Below are 24,538 nucleotides of genomic sequence, written 5' to 3'. Positions count from 1 at the left end.
TGTCTAAAGCCAGCTGGGTGGTTCCCACCTCTGCAAAGTGCCTGGATTCCTTTTCTCCCTTCAGCAGCTTCTGTGACTGTGTACAGGACTCCGCACAGCAGCCTCCCACCTCTGGTGCTTTCCCACAACGGGACAGGACCCATCAGTGAACAGGACACATGGACACAAAATGAGAAGCGGTTTCTTACGCAGCGGGGCACCTTCAGCATGCGACACCTTCTCCTCTGGTGACACTCCCAAATCTTTGCCTTCTGGCTGGTCCACGATCACTTCCAGAATTCCTGGGTGATTGGGGTTTCCTATTTGAGCTCGCTTTAATCAGTGTGACCCACTTACTCCATGCAGCATCAGTCACATGCTGTGTAGAGGGGACTCTCCCTTTGACTGCCCAACCCAGCACCAGCAGTAGGTGCCAGGAGGAGCTGGGCTTCAGCACCAATCACTTCTGAAGGGGATCGGCCCCCTTCATATGCTGCCAATCTCTCTTTTTTGGCTGGAGCGTAGTGGGCCTCAGATCCTCACGATCCCCAAGGTACACCGGACCTTATCTGGATCTGTGGATAACTGTGTGTTGCCTGGGTCATAGCAAACATCTCCTGCATGGCTAATTCCCTCAAGTACTGGGTGCCTTGCTCCATGGTAGTTCACTTGCCTGGGTGACGTACATCACCGTTCCCTCAAACCTGACAGAAGTCACCTCTGGAGGCTGAGGGCTTGCATCCCTTTTCCAATCACCGTGTCAATGCCCCCTTTCCCTGGACAGGGATCCCAGCCGCTTGGTTTCCCTACCCTCTAATTCCAGGCTACTGTCCCCATTTATCCCTGCATCAGAGCAGCCAGGTGACAACGTGCTTGCCTGGATGGTGGCTGAAGTCTCTTCACGTATCTCGCAGCTCGCTCAGGGACAGGGATCGGGTGATGACCTCTGGTTCTGCCCCTTCCTCCTGTTCTTGGGACAGTCCTGGTTCACTGTTGTCCCTTACTAAGGGAATTGATTTGTGTATTTCTACTTGTGTGTAGGGGTGACTGATACCGGCACAGGTTTGTCCTCTGGTTCAGCTGCAGTGTTGTCAGTGGGGTTTGAGCAGCCACAGTAACCATCACCGGGGTCTGATATCCGCAGTCCTCGTCATCGGGGCTGAAACTACTGCAGTGCTTGTCACTGGTGTTTGAGTGGCCACAGTGCCTCCTGCCGGGGGTTGGAGTAGCCACAGTACCTCCTGCCGGGGTTGATCCCTAAACAAGACCCACACCACATTCAGGAGACCTGGCAATGGAAGCACACTGCTCTGAACATTCTAAGGGTATTCAGCATTCCCCAGAGCTGTAGTAACCAGCCAGGAAAGGAGAAGGAAGGTGTCTCCTGCACATACTGGCTCTCCAAGGAGAAAAAGGAAAAGGTGTAATTAATTAATGGCTTCTGTTAGATAGCCCCTAAAGTATGGAGATGAAGCCATCACTGTTGCTCCACTGCCTCCAAAACCCGATTCAGCCACCAAGAATAAATACTAAGCTGGTCTGACTTTATCAAACCATAACCCAGTAGCACACTGAGCAGCAGAGCTATGCCCCTAACCCAACACCCCAAGGTGACAAACCACACCCAAACACTGACAGCCCATCTGTACAGCAAGTAAGGGGCTACGTGACCCGACTCTGAGAAGGAGTAACACGATGTTGTGACCAGTGGACCAGCAACTATTAAACTGATGTACTAAATGCTTATAACAAACAACACCTGGCAGCGTGTGAGAAGATGCAAAAAGTCCTTGACTTAGTGTAGGCAGTACAACTACCTGGTGACATCTAAAAGCATCAGTGTGTTATCAAGACTGTTCCCATCCCAAATCCAAACCACAGCACTGTACCCGCTACTAGAATGGAAAATTAACTCCACCTCAGCAGAAACCAGGACAGTCAGTGACAATATACCCACAATATAATCTTTGCCAAATTATTTCACCATATGTCTTGGGCAGTTGAAAGGTTTTCAGTTGCCTTACCTATGCTAAACTGACATCCTAGCAATTCTACTTTCATTGCAATTTTCTGGTGCCATTTTAAGGGATTAATCCTAAAAAAGCGTGCAATAATAGGTGGAATGAAATTATTGCGAACTTCTTGGTACAATTCAGTGTTCCCTTGAAATATCTACAAAAGAAAAGAAAGAAAAAATGAAGAGACAAACATTACGTTACACAAACACAATAGCAACTTAGGAACTACAAGAAATCGTCAAGTTTTATTTTTCCTACATAAGTGGCACAGGATCCTGCAAATTCACCCCACAATGGTGGTGCTGCCTGCATGTCTCCACTCACTCAGCCCTATTAAATATATAACTAAATAAAATAAAGGCAGGCTGTGTGCCTGGGTATGTACTTACTTCAGAATACAGCTATGGTGCAGTACTCTACAGATGCTCCCCGGACAATGCCTGCTGTTCAAGACACCTCCCGTGGTTTCGGTACTGAATAGTTCCGACTCAGGCCTCTCTGGCATTTTGCACTTACTCAGTACGTACAGCAGGCAGCTGTGACACCGAGAGAGCAGAAATCCCCACAGCCTTTCTAAGCACAGCCTGTCCTGTCCAGTATGGCTATGGCACTGATCAGAAAGCTTTAAGAGATTTATGTCATCACACTGTCCTCTAGTGGCTGCTGAAGGGCTAGCAAGAGAGAAGGAAACGGCTTTAGGGTGGGAGAGCTCTCAACAGGAGCCCGGTGGTTCTGGAAGAGAAGGGCGTGGACATCGCTGAGCTCAAGCTGGTCCTTCACTGCTGGTCCTCACGCACGACCAGCTGGTCAGAATTTGACAACACAGACGGGCTTGGTTGAAATTTAAAACCAGGAAGCAGACAGAGAGACAGTCACTGTGCGCTGCAGTGTAAGCGCCCTGACAATCCTACAGCCAGCTCCAGGTTTTGCACCGAGCTGCTTAACACAATGCAGAAACCGTGCCCAGCACCCCAACTCAGCAAGCCTCTCCTCGCCTTCCCTGGGAGGCCTGGTCTGGCATCCAGTCTTCGGGGGGCACATGAGCCGTCTCCCACCTCCACACGCAGCAGCCGGGCTTTAGCTCCGCAAGCGCAGCACCTGGGTGCTGCTGCAACACCTCAGCACGGGGGTGACAGCAAGTGAGTAGCACCCACACAGGTGCTACTCACACTGGCCATAAAGCACAACAGGATTATGGCACTTGCCTGGAAAAAGGTATTACAGTGAGTGTGCAGCACTCACGTGGCTGCGTAAAACGGAGCAGCCAAAGGTTTTTAGCACCCTTCTGATCAGTGCAGATTGCTGGTGTTTCACCCTTGATACACAAGATAGAAATTTTTGTATTGCACTCCTGTGATCAAGCTGTGGTAACCAAATGACTAGAATATCCTTACAAGTTTGAAAGAAAACAATTATTCCAGGAAACTTTCCATTCAAAATCCCCTCCAAAACTCCCCAGACAGCTCCAGGGGTCCTTAAGGGACTCATGCCTGGGCTCCCTGACATATATAACCTGTCTCCGCTCTCAAAAGACACACAAGCCCCATTACTATTACTTATGCATAATAATTTTGGTTTGTCTTTACACAGACATTAATTGTCTTCATGTTTGAAAGCACTAACTGATGAAATAGACATAAAATTTGATTTAGTTAGGCAAAACTGAAAACTTTAAATGCAGTACTTCATGTCTGAGTATTGTTTTTTTCCTCCAAGATTAGTGACCAGCATTTTCATTTCTATGCATTGCAGTAACACCATCAGACTTACTGCAAACCTATCCACGTTACTAAGTATCTAGGTAGGAAAGTATGACAAGGAACTTGCCTTGAAAGTGTGTGGTGTCTGCTCTTCCCTACGGTGCAGCTGCACAAGCACATGGTAAAATTTGGCCTGCTCTGAATTTAAGCTTATTGTTCTTAAATACGCTCACTAGCAAAGAATGAGGACAGGGTAAATGTGGGAGCAAGAATTGTTAATGTTCTAAGTAGTTCTTTACTTTTCTCAGGCAAACTTTTGATACCAAGTGTCATGACAGTAACTTTAGCTGTAGCTCAGTATTTTTTGTTAGTTTAATTTTTTTCACACAAAAAAATTGTTTCTGAGCTCAATACAGTGCAGGTCTTTTGATGAGAAATCGTATCCCATTTATTACTGAACTGTCTCCACTTGCCTCTGTGGTGTCAAACAAAACTTTTCTGACACTGCTACTTTGATTTGTCCTTTCTCCCCAATTCAAAAATGTTGGGGTTTTCTTAATAGATGAAAAAGCTAAGAAAAGCTTTCCTTGAGTGCTGACAGACCTCTACGGGTTATTCGCAAGGAGGATTACAGGAGAGCCTTGGAAAAGCTTCCAGTCCCCTGAACAACGTCAGGAATTTCAAACATCTTTCAAAAAAAGGGGAAATGGCACCTTCTGGCAGGGCTGCTGTGCAGTCATGTCAGGCTCCAAGGGAGCAGCCTGCGCACGCACGCGCCCGGAAGCGGGGCTGCACCAAGTGAGGTGATGGCAAACAGAAGGAACATCTGCTATCTTGAAGCAGAAGGGGTCACCACACTGAGCCCTGATTTCTGTCAGGTAACTGCAGCCGGCACTTCCAGGACAGGTACGTCCTTTGTGCAGCGACACAGAGAGTGTAAAAACCCACCTGCTGCCGGTAGGGTCGAGCTCCACGATTTGTTTCACTTCATGAGCTTGCCAGAAAAACGAAACGCTCAAATTAAAGGGCAACAGCTGTAAAGTTTCTCTAAGAAAATACAGTACACATGAAGCCTAAATCTAGGCGGCTTGCCAGCTTCCACGCTATGGCCAGGAGAGGGCACTCAAAACCTACCAAAACATGCTGGACTTGATCTATTTCATTTTTGCCCCTGAGTACTTCACCCTAGCTGTCTGTTAGTTCACCTGCAGGTTCGAGGAGCTGGACCAGCTCCAACAGTAAAGTCTCCTCCTTTCAGGAAAGTTTCCTACTGTGATTATCTTCCATGTTCAAACACCTCTTAACAAACAGGATACCCACCATCCTACACCTTGAAACATTCTTAACCCACAGTAAACAGAAGAAAACCAAGTACGGATTGGTTATCGTTCTTAAGACCCATTTCTAAACCTTTAGAGTAGGTTACTAGTTACTATTACACGTATGTAATACCAGAGGCCCATGGAGATCAGGTAGATTGCATACAAGAATTTTAAGAAAAAGAAGGAAATTCCAGTTCCAGTCAGGTTGCTAAGAATCCTCTCATTTGTTTAAGAAAATCTAACCCATACCACTGGGAGGACCACAGAGGAGGTTCATCTTCTTATTTTTGCTATTAAATCCTGCAAAACTGTACACACAGGGAAAGTAAAATTATCCTGCTGCTAACAGCAGTTAATTTCTCTGTGTGGAAAAGGATTTGCAATCTAAATATACCTGAACATTCCCTTTTTCAAGGAAACTCCCCTTTCATGGGCTGTTCTGTTATACAAAAAAGAAACTCTCCAGCATTTTGTCAAAAAGTAACACGAACAGAAAGAAACATTATGAAAGATGAGAACTCCATCCTGTAACCACAAGGGGATATGGAAGTAAACCTTAATTTTGAAGTAAATCTGACTATTCTGAAAGGGATGTAGTATCAGGCAGCCCACCATTGGCAAGTTTTTTGTACAGAATCTTCTCACCCCCAAGTAGTAGTAAAAATCATCTCTGAATTTCAGAACTGTTTAAATCTTTACGTATTTGCAAGTTTTCCTATTTTCTTCTGCACAGATGCTGTATATGATTCAATGAAAAGGTAAGTTATTTACTGTTTCCTCATTGTACCAAAATTAGTCCCATTTACAGGTGTGAAATCCCCACAGAACATACCTAGGAAGCGCCTGGTATTTTTACCTTATCTCTCTCCATGCCGGGCTCTCTGTAGGCTGTCCATTTCCGTGCATCATCACTGTATAAAATTCTGTAGGCTGAGACATAATAGTAGTACTCTGCTAAGGTTGATCCAGTAGTTATGATACCTGTGAAAATGAAGCTGCCCAGTTAGACACAAAAAACTGGTACCAGTTTGTAGAAATGAATAATCAGTTTTTGAATCCAGAGATCCGTAGTTGGAATCTCCACTGGTCCGGTTACATTGCAAAGTGTTTATGTGAGGTGCCAGGGTCTGAGACTTCTACAGCAACTCACTTCATAGTAATTTTACTTGCTTTTTATTTTAATTATCTCATGACATAACCTTGCAAAGGGCTCCTCCCTCGTTTCTTGATGGAAACGTCCTGGCCATTTGAACATGGTTCACTCAACAGCGCTGCTCATCCCTGCTTTTCTCCTGCCAGCTTAAAAGCACCCCTGAAACAACTCTCCCTTCCTAAAGCTCACACTTCAGCGACTGGTGGCAAAGCTACTCTGTAACAGCTTATTAGCACAGGAATCAGGAGGGTTCTGTAAAACCCAAAGAGTCCCCAGGGAGGTAATAACAAAGGCTGCTGGTAAACCCGAGCTGCTTAATGACAGGAAGCCAAGCTGCTGATAGCAGGGTCTGCAGCTGAGTTTACAACCCAAGTGATCACAGGAGGATGTTTCACAATAGTCTTAAAGCCCAGGCCTCTGTGAGTGCCCTACCTAAAGCCGCTTTATTTTTTAAGTCAGATTGCAAACTTGCCCATTAACAACAGTGAATCACCTCTGAACAATTAAAACAAAACACATTAAAGCCAGCACAGAAGATATAATAGCTGCACTGCTACTACTTATGGCTACCCATGAGGTTAACCGAAAATGCAAATGCCTCAGCAGTTTGCTGCTCGCCTTGAGCCACATGATCAACAGCAACAGGTAACGAGGAGCCAGCAAGCTCAAAAAGCAAAAGCATCCAGAAGGAAATGGGAAACAGCATCTCCACCTGTCTTCTTCAAATGAACACAGATACTAACACTACAAGGGACAGTCCATCACAGTGCCAGTGAAGGACCAGAGCCCAACCCAGCCGCTGGCTGCATCAGTCTGCACTGTTCCATCCTTCTCCTGAAGGAAAGCACGACAGGCAGCAGAGGGGCTGCCTGCCCCAGCTCTCTGCCCAAGTTCCACTTCAGGCCAGGAGGCAAAGGGAAGGCTGCCAGCTGGTTTACTCACTCCGCTGCTTATCTCACATTGCAACTACTCCTGTCTCCACTGCTGGATTCGCTGTGGCATGATGGGCAACAGGGAAAACCTAGAAACATTAAGAGAGAAGCACCCGGGAGCTGAGCTGGCTGCCTAAGGATTTACACCTCCAAGGAGACAATCAGCAGGAAAAGGGAAGCATAAAGGATCCAGCAAAACCACAAGAAGCACTTCAACAAATTCTGATGGAAGAGGAGTTTTCTACTATGAAACTCCAACTACAGGCTCCTCAGTGTATTGACGAGGACACAGAACCAGCTTCACTGTAACAGTAATCAAGTATCACCAGGATGTTATCTGAGACTGGGAAAAAACGATGTCAGTAAACAAACTTTTGGGAAAAAAAAAAGCCTCATCAGATTCCCTTACCTGTTATTCTCTTTTCTTTATTCAAATCAATTTGCAACCACTGATGTTCATCACTGATAAAAGCAGCCCAAGGAGGACCAGCCCTTTTCAGTCTGGCGTTTTCAGGTTTCCAGATGTTCACGTGTCCTGTTTGGTCAGACCATTCAAGAATAGATGATGCTGTGATCTGGGAATCAGGGATTACCCCGGATTCCATCCCCAGTGTCCCATAGCAACCTGAGCAACAGAACAGGTGAGGATTCAAAATTAAAACTTAAAGTTACACAATGATTGTACCTGCTTGGAGTTTAAGACACTACATGCAAATATGAGACCGCCTTCTAAATTTATCCCATACACTACCAACAAAACACAGTCCTCTGCTTTCTAACAGTGATGCTGGAAACAAACCTGTAGTCCTGAGTATTCCGTGATTTATGCCTGCTCAAGGGCAATGTGGATATTGTCTCGATCACCACCCACGCGGAGCACTCGATGACAAGCTTTGGGGGAGCTGTCAGGGTTTAAGAGTATGTATGGTTGCTGCAGGCATGGGAAACAGACTACTTGAGCATCCGTTCCTTTTTTATATCTGTTTAACTTCTTGGTTTTAAACCCTCCTCAGTATCACACTGTTAATTCAAAAATACACCAAAGCACCTAGGAAGCCACGTCATAATCCTGGCCTTCAGCTCAAATACATCCTCAAAATCAGTTGTAGTTTTTGGTCACCATTCTTACTAACTGTTTCTTCCCATGGCGCGTTCTGCTGATGGCTAAAAAACATCTCGTAAATTCCAGACTAAATTCCCTTGTGGCTAGCTGATATCCATTTGCTCTTTGCTAAAATCTTATTCTGTAATGCCAGCAGTTCTGCCCTCTCGCTCGCGTATTCCCCAGGCGTATCAGGAGACAGCAATCTTTGCTTTCAGCCAGCCAGCCTGAACAACCCAGCCTGGATTTCCTTCTGCTGCGAGCTCCCCCTCTCCCTGCAGGTGCCCCTGCGGCCCCCCCTCTGCACTAAGGTCGGGCGTTCATCCCTCAACATGCGACTGGATCCCAGACGAGGCGCTGCCAGTGTCCTGTGCGATGGCACGAACAGATCCTTGTCTCCACTGGACACACTTCACCCCCTACAGCCCAGGGCTGCATCAGCCCTTCAGGCACCGAATCCTTTCTCTCATCTGGCATTTCTGACACACGTGGCCAGTTTGAAGCACAAACGCCTCAGGCTCTACGTACCTGACCCTAAACTTCTTGGTTTGCAATTCTTCAGTCACTTTCTGTTACTCAAGTCTCAAAGCCAGACAGGTCTTCTTGTACAAATAGTTTCATCTTCCTCTGCACTGACAGCACTCTAGCATTAACAACACACTCCTCTGTTCTGTACCAAGTCTTCAAACCAGCTGTTACAGAACACCCCCATTAATAACTTTACCACAGCCTGATAAAACTCATTTAAGCACACAAGAGTCCTCTTTTTCCTTCAGCTAACTCCAAGGCCACCTGTCCTGGTTCTGGTCAGGATGGAGTTAACTTCATTTGTAGCAGCGGATGGAATGCTGTGTTTGAGAGTTAAAATGAAAGCAGTGCTGATAACACCCTGATGTTTTTAGTTGAGTCAGACAGTCAAGGACTTTCTCAGCTCTTCGTATTTCTCTATTCATGAGAAAGGAGGGGCAAAGCCAAGACAGGTGACCCAAATGGGCCAAAGAGAGTATTCCATGCCAATTACGTCCTGTTCAGTATAAAGGGGGGCTGATGGGAGGAGGAGCTCTTTTTTCCTTTAAAGAGCAGGCAGCTGCGTGGATCTCGGCTCTCAGCTGGGGTAAAACCACAACACCACCCAACTACGTTTGAACCTAGAACCCTTATTCAGTAATTTCTCAAATGTGTCACTGATACCCAGATAATCCAGATCAGCCTCTTGTCCTACTTCTTCCTATTTCCATGCTGTTAAATTATTTTCGTATATACTATCAGATCACATTTTGAAAGGCAGAAAGACATGAACAAACCCTGCCTCGATCACTGTGTTTAATATTCCCTACATATGAAGTCACTAGACATGCAATTTTTTCCAGCTCTTGAATATTATGTGGATTATATTTTCTGATCTTTGCTTGCTTGCATACATGTCCATCTCCAAACATTCCTGCCCATCACCAACAGATTCCTGCCTTTATATGCCCATTCAGCATCACTTTTATTTATATGTAAGGACAAGTATTTGTTCTCTTGTGAGGAATACGATTCACTCTCCTCTTTTTTGTTGTTTTTAACTCTATCCTTACAGAAAGCAGATGTAACAGTTTTGTTAGAGGGTTTTTAGTATTGCCATTAAAAAGACTAAGAAAGACCACTGCCTTCAAATACTTCCAATACCCATTCAAAGAGGGCACTTAAAATGCCCTACAGAAAAACCAGCTTCCATTTCGAAAAATACAGCTGATTTATTGGAAAAAATGGTTAACTGATACAAAACAAAAGCATGCAAAGCAGTGAATCTTTAAAAAGGAGCAACGCTTGTTACACCAATCAGCAACCTGATATGAATTTAGGAAGCAAAACAAGGCAGCCATGTAAGAACACAACTTACACACAGAGCAAGGCCCAAGAGATGCCCTTCCAGAGCCACAGAGACCAGTAATTTATGACACCCCATTCCCTTGCAAGAATATGGGAGGAAAAAAGTAAACCCGAGGAGGGGGTGGGGGAAAAGTTGAGGAGTCACTGGGATTTCTGCTGGCTTTCTTAGCAGGCAAGGAGGAAAGCATGAAGAGTAAACCTGGGAAAAACCTAGAATGTGCAGTGGTTACAAATAAAGAGCAACTCCTAAGCACCCAACTCTGCCTTGGCAGCGTGTCTGAAGTGCGGGAGTCACGTCAGTTTAAACCAGACTGTAACAGAGGGACACAACCTGGAACAATCTCTGTCTGCACATACACAAGGCTTACTTTTTACGTCACTGTACAAACGCACTGACGAGTCACCTCCAAACTGAGATGGCAAAACAATTCAGAATTATACATTGCTAATGTAGAACTCTAGAATTGAATTCTAGAACTGAATTCTAGAATTCTTCTCACTAACTAGAAGAAAAATTAAGAAAAAAACCCCTGCACACTTATTTCTACTCACAAAATTGGTATGAAAGGATCAACAGGTACCACACACGACAGTGCTTACCACTCGTCTTAAATGTGAAGAGACTTGTAGACAGCGGCCCCCTGCAGAGAACAAAAGACATTTTTTTTGTGAGTGAGTCAGTGAGGAAAATTGAAACACACTGTCTTCAATTTATTTTGCCTAACTGCTTGCCACTGAAACCTCTGCACCCAAGCAACTGCCTCGTGACTAAAGTAACACTTCCCGCTGCTGAGGTGGAGCGCGGTCAGTACAAACACCTTTCCAACTGACATCTACCCCTGATCTCCAGTCTGAGATCCAGGCCTTCCAACAGGCATCTGCCCAGCAAAACACAAGATTGGACTAAAATGCTTCCCTTTCAAATGAAGCTAAACATAGTAAGAAGAATCGATCTCCTCTGACTGCTTTAATTCTCAGGACTTCTGAGAGAAAACTACAAGTTTGTTTGGGTTTTTTTCCCTACAACTATGATGCTGCAGTTATATTATTCTTTTTCCACAGACCACTGGGAATCTATGGTCATGCCATGTGTTTTGGAAGATAAAACCTCCTTACAGAATTTGGAAAATTAAGCTTTATGTACTACTGGTTAAAAATATCTGGTAAAACAATCACCCTGCAGCAAAAGAGCATTGTGAGCACCTGTCCACAGAACATGTAGCTCCACTAGCTGAAATTAACCCCACAACGAGACACTACCAATATCTAAAGTGCTAAAGATAAGGAGAACTTAGGAAGTATGCTTACACTTTCGAGGTGACATTGTTAGCCAGGGAGCCCTCGTAGTATGGAATGCCCTTGCTGATTACAACATTAATTTGGCCACCCAGAGTATTTGACACAACGCCTGCATGAACACCAGCCATACAAAGTGATGATGACTTGAAGAGGGGAGGGAAAAGAAGAACTTATTACTACGTTGTAAAGAAATCAAATACCAGAGCATATATAGTAAATGCTACATTATCCAGTTATACGTTCTTATTATTACATTAAGATACTGTTTTTAGTTAACTGTTATTTCTGTTAACTAGAAACCATTAATCTTCAATTTATTATGGAATTTATAAAAACACAAAAATAAGGTCCTGCATTTCCCTGCATCCTCGCCCAGATGTATCTGGAATGTAACTCCTGTAATTAAATAAGCTCCAACTAGCAGCAAGGTGCATCAGTCTGAAAAAAGCAGCCAGATTTTCAGCCTACAATAAATGTGGTACATTAGACAAGAGAAGCTGAATACTTAACTGCACAGGAAACCTCAGAACAGAAAGCATACTGAAAGGGTGGTTATTCGTTTCCTCACGACTAAGGAGTGATGCACCATGCATTTTCTAACTGTTAGCCAGTAGGTAATACTTTTTATTTGAACTCATGGTTAAACGTGGTTTAGCCATCCAGCACTGGCCCATAGGAGCCCAGAGTAATCCATGAATACAGCTTGTTCTCACGAAGCCGATTACCCAGGGTGTACAGGTCAATGGAGACCAGTTATGCAAAAAGTTTTTGCAGGACACCCTGTTCTTTCCTTCTCTCCCTGGATGACTGTTAGCTCGGACGCACCACCGAATCTCATGGTGACACTTCCATTTCCCTGGCTTGCAGACTGGCTGTGCCACAGAGAGCAGGACTGACTCACTACACCAAGTCCTTCAGAAGCAGCACAGAGCAAGCAGCACAAGATGCCTGTGTCTCCTGGACCAAAACCAACCCAGGAGATCTTCTCCAGCAGAGCTGCACACCCTTCCAGGCCAAAGGAGCTTGACCAGGAAACATCCTGATGCTCAGGAGCAGAGAGACAGTCCAGTTCCAAAGAAAGCTTGGCAGCAGTGGCTTTGCACCCACCCACCACGTGCACCAAGGTTCTGGAGGATTACTGGCTACACACAGAGTACCAGACCTAGACAGAGCTACTCACAGGTGTTCCTGCAACATGCAGCACTGGGGGTATGCACAGACATGTTGCAATTCTGCAGCCTCTTGCACACATCCAATGAGACTGGCATTAACCTGAATTTTAGGACACTGAGGGGGCCAGAGCTGTCACTGAAGGACAGAAACCAGACACAGCTTCCAGAAACCATCTTTAGCTTGTTACTACTGGTGTGGTGTCCCAGTGTGGCTGTACCCAAGTCGATAAGCAACAGATGATGACTGCAGATTTTTATTTACCATTAACAGTTGCTCCCCCTAGCAAAGTCCATTGCTGCTGCTGCTGCTACCAAGCACATTGGCTGCACTGCTCTGCCAGCCAGTCCCCTGGGTGCTATAGAGCCTCACTGCAATTCTTTAGGGAATCAGCAGGTCCTTTCCAGGGAAAGAAGACTTTGTGGATTATTTTCTTTCTTGCATTATTTCCAAAACAGAACAAGTGTCTTCACAGCATCTTCTTTACAAATACTTGCCTGGCACAGCAGGCTACGACACCCCTGTATCTCAAGCTCGCTGGCAAAAACACCTGCTCACCACGACTTCTCCAAACACGATTCTCCTCAGTGTATTCAAACATGAAAACTCAACCCTGTCGCCCACCTCCCAAACGTACCAAAGCTAAGCTAAGGTAATGACGTCTCTCTCCTGCACACTGCTCGAGTAAGTGAAAGGAAGAGAGGACGACTCTGCAACCCATGCCCCTGTCTCCTCCCCTGATCACCAGAAGATGTCAGCCATGAGCACGCCCAAGTCCTAAAGGACTGTGGCATTAGGGTCACATGCAAAAGGATCACTCACACCTTAGGGTATTTTTTTAAAGCAGCAAGCAGCTGTTGAGCATTTGCAAGAGATCTGTGAGAAACCTCTACCTGAAACTTTGTCTGAAGTGCTCGACAATTTGATTTCTTGCCACACAATCTGGATTCTGGGAAATTCTCTGCCTTTCATTCAGAGCTATAAAGTATACAAGAAGAAAGTCACAGGGCATTTATTTCCCCAAAGTTTTGGCAGAAAACCTCCCAACAAGCAGAACTGCTCAGATAGGCTGCAAACATGTTAGGCAGAGAATCAGTTTCATCTTGTTACTACCTACAAAAATTAGCTTACAGCCATTCAAGTGATGACTCACTGCGGACCAGAACGTATACCACAGTTACACTGAGGTGACATTTTTAGACATGGGTAATTCTTTGAGCAGGTTGCCTAGGATTTACACATAGCTGAGAGAAGAAAATCAGGGAGGTACACTTAGGTTCATATTTAATATTCAAATCTATGCTTGTTAATGTTTTTAAAATGTCCTTCCTTTGTGTTAGAGCTAATGGCCTATTAAATGATTATTTTAAGATAAACAAAGAAATGTAATGTAATTCCATACTAGATTGTTATCAAAATGATAATGACTTAAAAATAAACAAAGCAAACATCCTCCAGTCCTACGGCAGGCATGCTGATTCAGTTACAAAAGCTTACATCTGAAAGTGTATGGGGGTTTGTAGTGTCTTAAGTAAACTGTACATTATTAAAGATTTTAATTTCCAGTTTATTGAACTATTAAAGTTAAATATTACCTCCGTTTTTCAAATGGTTTTATAACTGCTGAGCATAAATAGCACTTCATCCCTCATGTTGTAATAAAAAATTAAGATAACCACTGAGAGCCTCTGCTAAGAGATGCATTATAGTGCCAAAACCAAGAGGACATCATTAAAAAACCTGGTTCTCTCTTTATAAATCTGAATTTCCCAACCCAAGAGAGACCATGAAAACCAAACAGGAAGTATAAACCAGCATTCATTCAGCCACCCCTCTCAGCAGGCCTTACAAAAACGCTGGAGTTCTACTACCCTATTTCACCTCTTGGAGACAGGAACATCCTGAAGCACCAGCCATTTAGCAGCTGTGCAAAAGAACCCAGTGCCATGCTGTTCACTTCAGGAGGTACCAACTCCCCAGCCAGGCAGGAGAACAATCGCCAACAACCACAACTGACTTCCAGTTAGACAGCGCGCGCATCGCGCTCAGAATCACAGAGCTGTAGGGGTTGGAAGGGACCTCGAGAGATCAGCGGGTCCAACCCCCCCAACACATTCTACCAAGATCCAGCCCAGCCCGTGGCATTTCTACTTACGTCTCTGTATCCATGGGGAATAGTGCCTGAAACATCGGCGTACGGAATCACACATCCAGCTGGACAATACTTACTGGAAGAGAACGAAACACCAAGTCAAGAATATGCATGAAACTATAACGTTACAAAATAGCTGCTTTTCTATTCATTTGTAATATGCCTTTATCGTTCCCATATCACTACATACCCACATATCCTAACTGAAGACGTATCAAACCAGACAAAACATACTTGGGAAGAGAAGCACACGACAGAGACATTTGAAAAAGTGTTTTTAAAAAGCCTCAGCGGAAACCTCAGTTCCAGCCTGAATGCAATAAATTAATAAAGCCAGCACTTCATAATGTAAATACTGCATGGCTTCTGTAAACTGAAAGTCATCATAAGTACTAATAGTAATGAATTTTATTTTATATAGTAGAGACCTGCGTATCTACTTCTTCTGCATCTTTAAATAAAACAGCTGAAAAGTAATGTTATTTTTATAATAGCTCCTGGCAATGGTTTGATGATAAAAAAATGGCCACACTCAGTTAATAGCATTAGCTGAAGGAAAGCAAGGGGCAAGACGTCTGCACCTTGGACGCAACCCCGTGTTCACGTTCTAGTGCCATTTCATACCCCACACACAAATCTCAAGGTTTAACAGTGAACTGGGGCGAACTATTAACAGTTCTGCTGCGGTTCAATAGCAGTTGAAGCAACATTGCAGGTATCATGAAAACAGTGGTATGTGGAGACACTGGCACATGCTGAGGAAGGTCAAAACCTACAATTAGAGCCCTACTCTGGAACTTGGGAAAACGAAAGAGAAGTGCAAAGGTTGCACTTTGAAATGTTTCATGACACCACGTGCTAACTTCACATAATTCACAGCAGTCCACAACTTTAAACCCTGTCCTTGCTTTAGGTGGAAACAGGGAATAAATAAATAGGGAAGTTATAGATGTTTCCTCCATCAGAAGGAACAGCATCCTCTCTCCTACCAGAACCTCATTAATTCACACCGAACTGTGAAATGGGTTTGTAATTTTTAGCCCATTTAATAGTTTAGTGCTGCTCCAGTAACACTAATCTGAATGCCAGTATTTAACACATACACTTGCTGCAATATGTGTTTACAAAAGCAAGTATTCTTTCTACAGGAATGAAATATTAGCTCCTAAATGTTAGTGCAAATTAACGAGGTTCTACTGTATACTGCATGTACATAACAAAAATGGGAGAGAGAGGGAAAGACAGAGAAGGTGGAATGCAAGTACCAAAATCATTCAGATCTAAGCCTAATTCCTTTGTTTCTTAAATTCTCTGGACAGTCCATTTTCAAGCTGCATCAGATGTAATTAAGAGATTACAGTAGAAACACAAAAATTACTTCATTGAAGAGAGAAAGGGGAAACACACAAAATCAATCTTACTTGAATTCTGGTTCGGAAAAGTGACTTGCATTGTCCAAACAGGTAATTAGGTCTGGAAAGAAAAAATGTTAGGTCAAGAGGATGATAAAGACAAGTTTGAGTATGCTTTCTAAAGCACACAACAACATACATCTCAGCACTTGTGGTTTAACCGAAAGGCGCAGAATGAAAAAACCCCACATTCCTACTAAATTGCCTTTGCAACAGATTTTGTATTACAGTAAAGCCTTGATAATTTGTCTGAGTAACTTGGCAATCCACTGAGAATGTGACACAGAGAAGAGGAGAAACACTACAAACACAAATTTATAACTATACTTCAGACAGCTTGGCATAATTCAGAGACACAAACATACACTCCTTCCATAAGACAGATTTAATAAGATACCTAAACAGGCCTGGGTTTTCAGCATTTCACAGTCCTATAGTACTGGAACCAGGCAGCACAGGGGACACACATGAGCATGCCATGCTCCTGTCATTCATAACTGATAGCTCAAATTTCAGGTTTTTGTCTGCTGTGTACCAGCACACATAGTCCAAAATAAAGGGACAAAAGCATCAGGCCACAAAACCAAAATTAAAACCAAAACCTCTTTACCTCCTCTTTATAGAATTACTACTAGAAAGGGGTTATCTCAAGCCTTTTGTCTTGTGAAGTGGTTGCTGGGAATCCTTCATTTCCTTGTGGACCGTGTATGTCACTCACTGTTAGAATGGGTGAAAGAATAACCAAATATACGGAAAAAACAAAGATAAAAAGATAAAAACAAAGACTAAAAAAGTAGTCAGCAGATTATATAATTATAGAGTCGAGGGAATATGGGAAACTGTTCCTGAAAAACAATTTTCCTAAAGGTTGGTCTGTAAAAAAACATACCATTAGATAAGAAATAAATTTAGTTATCTGCCATCTTGATTACTATCTGAAAAAAATGCATTCCATCCTTTATCTGAAGCAGCATTTTAACTATAACAGATAACTGTGATTTGTGCTCTGCTATCTAGGGTAAGGATTGATACCACTTCTTTAAAACTACAGTAACTTAAATAGTAACCAAGCAGCCTAATTTCCCACACAGAAGTATCAAGAAGACTGTATTAAAGGTCTTCATTTTCAGAAATGAATTTGTGAGAAGGCAGGAATAAACAAATTAGTTGTGTTTTTACTAGACAGCTCTAATTTCACCAGCACAGAAAAATTACCAAATGACGATAAATACCTGATTTGTCAGTGGTTGAATAAGCTGCAAGAAATCCACGTCCAGAAGTGTGTGTTCCACTCATGAACTGTACTGTGACTTCATTACTTTTTGAAGTAATTAAACCATCCATTTGAAAGCCAAACCCACAGTATTTTCCTATGGAGAGAAGGGGGAGAACAGACATGGACCAAACCCAACGTATGTAATGCGAATCTTTTTCATTTGCAGTGTAAACTCGTGTTACTCCTGCTGTATATTCAAATGGTCAGTGTCCATTTAAAGCAAATGGCAGAGCTTGGGTACCACATTTCTTCTGCCACTGTCACCAGGTGAGAGAGTTTCTCATGCCCCATGACACTTGCAAACAAACACGACCTTCATCTCTAGCCATGCATAAGCCTCACTGTCAGTTCTTCAAAGACCATGAGAAATCTGTTAAGGAAAAGGATCAAGTTACACTAACAAGAATCACAGACTGGCTTGGGTTGGAACAGACCTCAAGGATCATCCAGTCCCAACCCCCCAGCCATGGTCAGTGACACCCTCCACTAGCCCAGGTTGCCCCATCCACCCTGGCCTTGTACACTGCCAGGGAGGGGGCAACCTGTGCCAGGGCCTCACTGCCCTCACAGGGAAGAATTTCTTCCTAATGTCTAATATAAATCTCCTTCAGCTTAAAGAAGCATCACCTACCGAAGCAAATGAAAAAAAAAGCCCTTCTCTTCCCTCAACTTTTAGGGCACTTATTCCTTATCAACTATTTAATGATTTCTGTCAACTACTTTTCTTAATTTTGGATCACAGTAGGCCTGACCCACTGCACTGCAACATTAACATACATGCATATGTGAGGAATATTAGTGCAAACTGCCACTTTCTGTTCTGCTGCACCTACAAAACCTAAGAGAGGTTCTGCATCTGGATATTCCTGCCATCCAAAACGCCCCAAAACAGTGCATTTTAAACTGAGATGTCAGTATCTGCAGATTCCAGCAGTATTTGCCCTATGAAGGCCCAGAATTACTATCAAATGACATTAACTAGATGAATGGCTGTTAAAACAGACCCAAGTCAAATACAGAATTCTTCAGTCCTACTAACTAGAAACTTTAATAAAATACTGATCAGTTTATCAACCTGTTAAGAAAAAAAAAGTCTTTTGTTCTATAGGCTCCCCTGATCATTTAATGTTTCAAACCACCTATAACCCAATTTAAGATTCTGTAGGATAGATAATCAAAGTGGATAATCAACCAGCAGCAGATGACACTGCATATGTTTCAGTTTACCATTAATTTATATGTTTCTTGATAGTAACTATGTCATCATATTGTAAAACAGCAAAAAAGGTCAGACTCCCTTCTCAGCTGAAGGCAAATTATAATACCCAAGTGGAATAACACAGCCCTGCAGGAATAATCTTAATAACATAACACAAAGCAAATCTAAACGTAACAGAAATACATACAATGTATATGCCATGTTTCTGCAAAAAGCAGTCTACTCTCAAATACTACTAAAATTGATAAAGAACAAAAAACCCTCCAAATCCAACAAACCAAAACCCAAACCCAAAAAAGGCCCCCAACCACCCACCCCAAAAAACCCAAACTACCCACAAAAACCAACCCCCTAAATTCCCATTATTCAGAGCTTTCTATATGTTGCTTATTCAGGTATTTTTGGAACACAGCAAGGGTATTTTCTAATGAAAAAACAGATTTTACAAAATTTTAATGAAATTTATAATATATCGATATAATCTGTGCTTATCTAAGTATATAGCAGCATATAAATACAGTTGTTATATTACTATTACTTGAATTCACTTGCTTATCAGCAAGAGTTGCAAAGAAATAAGTTCCTTTATGAGTCCTTTCCAACTCAGTGTATTCTATGACTCTTAACAAGGCTCCAAACTGACCCTGTGTTTTGCTTTAAGTCACGTTTCAATGATTAATTGCATTCATTATGATGACCTGTATAATTTTTATAATTACCTTATTACCTTTCTTTTTTTAAAGTTCTGTTTTCAGCCACTGGATCTCGTTACATGATTGATGAGTACCAAAGCACTCGGGGCCCTTCAATGCGTAAGTACAGAAAAAACGCTAAAATTACATCTTCTGCACGTACCACTGTGCCTCACAGCAGTTGTGTTCTGTCCATTCCTAGTGCCTACTGCTTAACAAAACTGCCAGAGATCTGGCAGGAGGCCAGGGAAAAGCTAGAGGAGTGATTTATGGTCTCAAAAGTATGTCTTGCCATGAATCATAAGGTGCATCAGTCTGCAGTTTGTCAAAGGCTGTACATCCATGTGCACGCAGCACTGGGAAGTTTATCCAAGCTTGATTTAAATGCCTCGCCCTGTGTATCTGCCCAAAGAGGGGGATAAATGGTGTCCAGAGGACAGTCTGACCTACCCTGAGAGAGTCTCATGCTGGTCATACAGCAGGAGAGGGAAGTCCCACAGCAGCTTACATTCTCTGCCTCTATAGATGTATTCACTAAGTACATCTGACTGTAGACACGCAGCGACTGGACGGTGATGAAATCTAATACATAATGCCTCTAGCTCTTATGTAAACCAGAGACAAACTTGACACCAAAGATTTAAACCTTCTTTTGATTTATTGATAAATATTCAAAAGGCTGGGAATGAGAACTAGCCCTTTATAAGCTTCATTAGAAACCCACTAGCAAGTCATCTTTTCATCTAATCAGCAAATATTAAAGTAGGTATCCCTTAATTTCAGATTTTCTACAATGCAAATATTTTAATGTTGGACCGTGTCAGTATTCTTGTATGCAAAAATTCAGGAAAAAATATTAAAGATTTCTTCCAAACTAATTTATGTCACTGATTTAATCTCTCCAGTGTCTGTTGCTTCAAGAATCTGCACCATCTGTATCTGCCACTGTTAATATCACTGGTTTTTTTCTGTGATTTAATTTATTAAGAGCAGAACAACACACACGTTTGCTCAACATACTGTGCTACTTCACCAGCTGGGAACAGACCAAAGTCAAGGGAAACAAATGAAGTAGAAAATTTACTCCAACCCATTAAGTCACTTGTAAAAGTGAATAATGGACTTATCAGAACTGGACGTTCCTTGCCATTTAAGGACTTCAGCATTTCCTAATTTAGACCAAGTCTGGCTCAACAGCCCCAAGCACATACTTATTTTCACACACACTTACCTAGGTAACAGTTGGAAAAGAGGGTTAACAAAGCTAACAGTCCACTAGCCTCTTTATAAAAAGACTCAACTTAGTGGGATCAGCATTTGAGTTGTACAAAAGCAAATCTCAGTGAAGTAAATGTCTCTTCTTTCTCGCTCTCTCTCCAGATTAAAGCTTTATGGGAGAAATTATAATTAATCTGCAAAATAACTAATTTTTGTGAATGAAGAATGACAAATTTGAGTTTTTGTAAAGTAATAAGGGCTTAAAACCCTAAATATACCTTGACATAGATGATGTCACGTTGCTATTTTAAAAAAACCCGCCTTACAGTCATGAAATTCAGTTTGTCCTCATAAAAGAGGACAAAAATTAACTATGGTATTATCAGAAAAAGGGGAATATTTGAACTAGACAACTACTGAAGCCTGGAATCCTTTAATAACACTGAGATCAAATCAGAACTATTCCATATAAAAAGAAATGCATTTCAGGTAAGATACAAACACTATTACTTTTTCTCTTTTTTAGGTGTGGCATTTTTTGTTTGCTTGTTTGTTTGGGGGGTGGGGGGGTGTTTTGGTTTTCAAATTAGGATACTCATAGCTTTGCAATTCCCTCTCCACTGCTTAAGAGAGCTTTGCTAGCTACTGGAAAACATTTGGGAAAAAAACAACCAACATTACAGTGAGTTTCCTTTGAGACTCTGAAGAATCAAATATTATTATAGGATGTGTGTGGTACTTAGCATCTAACTATTGTATGGACAAACAAAACATAGGATGTCCTGCTATCATTATTATCCATCATTTTTTCAGCACATTTTTAGGATATAGGAATTGTGTCCAAAAGGCAGACATTTACATAGCCATTAATAACAGTAAAAAATACAATTACTCAAGACTAGTTATATTAAGAATACTCTGGCATTCCAAACAAAGAGCTCCTCTGCTGAGCAATAATTTACCACTTTTATTTTCACGTACTTACAGCTGTACCTTTCCTCCATCCTTGTACTGAAGACCTGTGTAGCACATAGGAGAATCCTTAGCTCTGCTTTCCAGCAGTTTTATCAGCAGTACATTTACTAAAACTCATTCCCCGGTGGCTGTTTTTCTACTGTGGTAAGGTATACAAAGTTTTGCAGGGTTTCCTTGATATAAGGCTCACGAAAAAAACTCCAATTACAGAACTTCTAAAATTCCTTTCCTTACCTTGAAATTCCTGTAAGTAAAAAACACTTCCTCCTTTTCATCACTTCTCATAAGACTCAAAATCCACACTGTACCATGCCGAGTATGATATATTCAGGCAAGGTCTTACCCTGCCCAATATCCAACTTAATTATAACATTTTTCTACAGCAATAAAGAACTTCACTAATGGGACACATGTATCAGTTACTCTATCCTCAGAGCAGGTAAACAAGGATACTGACAGTATTGTCCAAGTTCTATATAAATTACTAACTTTCAAATACCAATAATAAAAGGTCCTACCTATCTCTGTCCTGGTGGGGCCAATTCCATTGTGAACTCTTAAGTAACTGGAATGACAGGAATCGGAGTCATCGATATCAAAATCGCCGAACTTGAGCTGAACTCGCTGCCCAGGCCTCACACGGATTTCCCATTCACAGACTGTGCTATTGGGAGAGGTCTGTGGGTAGTTTATCGAAGCAAGAGTTCCACTTTCGGGGCCCAGGACAGTGTGCCCACATCCATCACCTAAAAAAGAAGAAAAATCGATCAGATACACATGTTCATCTTCAAAGCCTCATTGGTGTTTTGGTCATCCTGGTTTTTAGCAGTGGCCTGAGCTCTGTTGGGTTTTTAACCAATCCAACCATGTCACAAGACACATACAGATGAAACAGCCACCATGAGAAAATACCATTCAACTGATGTTGCTGGTGCTCATCACAGGTGATTGGAGAGCTACAACTTTCTCCACAAGATAAAAATTCATCCATGATCACTTAAAAAAAAATTGCACAGACAGTACAGAAAGTGCCCCTGCTATTTCATGTTCCCTCAACACCTAGGGAAGGAAAAAAAAACAGTTCTGAAGGATAATCCAACCAACACAACAAAGGCACATGAGTTTCACAGCTCTTACTGTACTTCCAGCACAATGAGCAGGAGCAGAAATGGAGGACAACAGACAACGAGTACTCTACTGAAAACAACAGTCAGGTCTGACCACCATCAAACTGCTAGTGCGTTGTTTTGTACTGTAATGCTGTAATTAATTCTTCCAGCACTTCAGACAGCATGCTCAATTCTTCTGGATTCCTACATCAAATTCAGTTATAACTCAAACCCTCTACCTAACATTTCAATATTAATTTTAAACAGCAGTAACAAGACTAAAGAAGACTTGTTAACAAGTGGAAAAAATAGCACAAATTGTGTATTCTCAAAATCATATTGTAAACATCAAACCGAAAAATCTATTCACTTAACAGCTAGATGCGAACTTCCCCACAGCACCTGGTACAAGACCTGTAAGAATTTGTGTGTTGTTTTAGAAATAAGAAGTATGTTCTTTAAGTAACACCCACTATCACTGGCTCTTCATAAATTAGTGCATCAAGATGAAACAAGGCATTTCTCATCACAATTAACACCTGCAATTACATAAGCCCCACAAAATAAGCCCCATAACATCTCTGGTTTATTTTTGTTAGTACTGGAGGCTAAAAACCCTACTCACTGAATTTAGTCCCATGAAATGAATGGGCCAGGAACAGCATTATCAGCTTCAGGATTTGACGTTAGCAGGTCCAGAGATCTTCTAAAAGAGATCTGTACATGTTACCCTAAGCCATGCAAGACTTTTCAGGATCTTGAATAAAGTAATGTAAGCAACAGTTATGTTGCTAAAAAAACGTGTTCCACATCACTCCAAACACATTTATCATCTGTAGGTCCATTGTAGCCTTCAAAATTCATGCCTGTGCATACAGTTCCTACCAAGTGATTATGACATTTAATATTACGTCAAGATTTCACACTGCAGAAACTCAAAATGATCAACATTTTTACTAACAGATGTTTTGTTTTGAGAGCTAAAAGTCTGAAAGCGTTTCAGATTACACACTAATAAGTGCAGTTCCTCTACTAAACATGAAAAGGTCACCCAAGCTCTAGGGCCAAAAACTTTACATATATTTAAAAATTTTAACTACATTTCAAAATTCTTAAATGAATTTCATGTAAGACAATGGAAAAGTAAGTCCAATACACTGAAGTGGCATGGGAAAAATAACCTGTCACTAAGTCTGCTCAATCCATTTGCAAAAGCGCTACAGGCTTGGGGAAGAGTGGCTAGAAAGCTGCCTGGCAGAGAAGGACCTGAGGGTGCTGGTTGACTGTGGACTGAATATGGGTCAGCAGTGTGCCCAGGTGGCCAGGAAAGCCAACGACATCTTGGCCTGTGTCAGAAACAGGGTGGCCAGCAGGTCCAGGGCAGCGATTGTGCCCCTGTACTCAGCATTGGTAAGGCTGCATCTCAAGCGCTGTGTCCAGTTTTGGGCTCCTCGTTACAAGACAGACATCTAGGTCCTGGAGTCTGTCCAGAGAAGGGCAGCCAGGCTGGTGAAGGGGCTGGAGAGCAAACCTTACGAGGAGCGGTGGGGGATCTGGGGTTGTTTGGCCTGGAGAAGGGGAGGCTAAGGAGAGACCTTGTCACTGCCTACAGTTACCTGAAAGGGGGTTGTAGAGAGATGGGTGTTGGTCTCTTCACCCGAACGACAGGTGATAGGACGGGGAATGGCCCCATGCTGCACCGGGGCAGGTTCAGATCAGACATTAGGGAAAAGTTCTTCACTGAAAGGGTTATTGGGCACTGGAACAGGCTGCCCAGGGAGGGAGTTTAAATACATCTCTGGATGTATTTAACAGATGGGTAGATGAGGTGCTTAGGTTTAGTAGAGGACAGGTATGGTAGGACTCAATCTCAAAGGTCTTCTCCAACCTAGTGATTCTGTGAAAAAACCCTATTCTCCTCTAACTGAAAGACAG

General features: G+C 42.5%; 1 protein-coding gene across 1 annotated transcript in view; it reads right to left on the bottom strand.

Annotated features, from left to right (window-relative positions):
- DCBLD2 (discoidin, CUB and LCCL domain containing 2) overlaps positions 1-24,538 on the bottom strand; it is a gene marked incomplete at both ends in the record, with an annotated part of 50,557 nt that overhangs the window by 6,923 nt on the left and 19,096 nt on the right. Inside the window, 9 exons of the mRNA XM_084265060.1 lie at positions 2,004-2,151; positions 5,876-6,000; positions 7,514-7,729; positions 10,682-10,722; positions 11,390-11,523; positions 14,706-14,778; positions 16,124-16,175; positions 17,347-17,484; positions 22,013-22,240. Of these exons, the coding sequence (XP_084121186.1) occupies positions 2,004-2,151; positions 5,876-6,000; positions 7,514-7,729; positions 10,682-10,722; positions 11,390-11,523; positions 14,706-14,778; positions 16,124-16,175; positions 17,347-17,484; positions 22,013-22,240 (1,155 nt within the window). The remainder of the gene's footprint in view (positions 1-2,003; positions 2,152-5,875; positions 6,001-7,513; positions 7,730-10,681; positions 10,723-11,389; positions 11,524-14,705; positions 14,779-16,123; positions 16,176-17,346; positions 17,485-22,012; positions 22,241-24,538) is intronic.

The sequence above is a fragment of the Gallinula chloropus genome (genome assembly GCF_964237585.1).
Source record: "Gallinula chloropus genome assembly, chromosome: 1".
NCBI lineage: Eukaryota > Metazoa > Chordata > Aves > Gruiformes > Rallidae > Gallinula > Gallinula chloropus.
The sequence above is the reverse complement of the archived record's forward strand: the minus strand, read 5'-3'. Positions and strand labels throughout refer to the sequence as shown.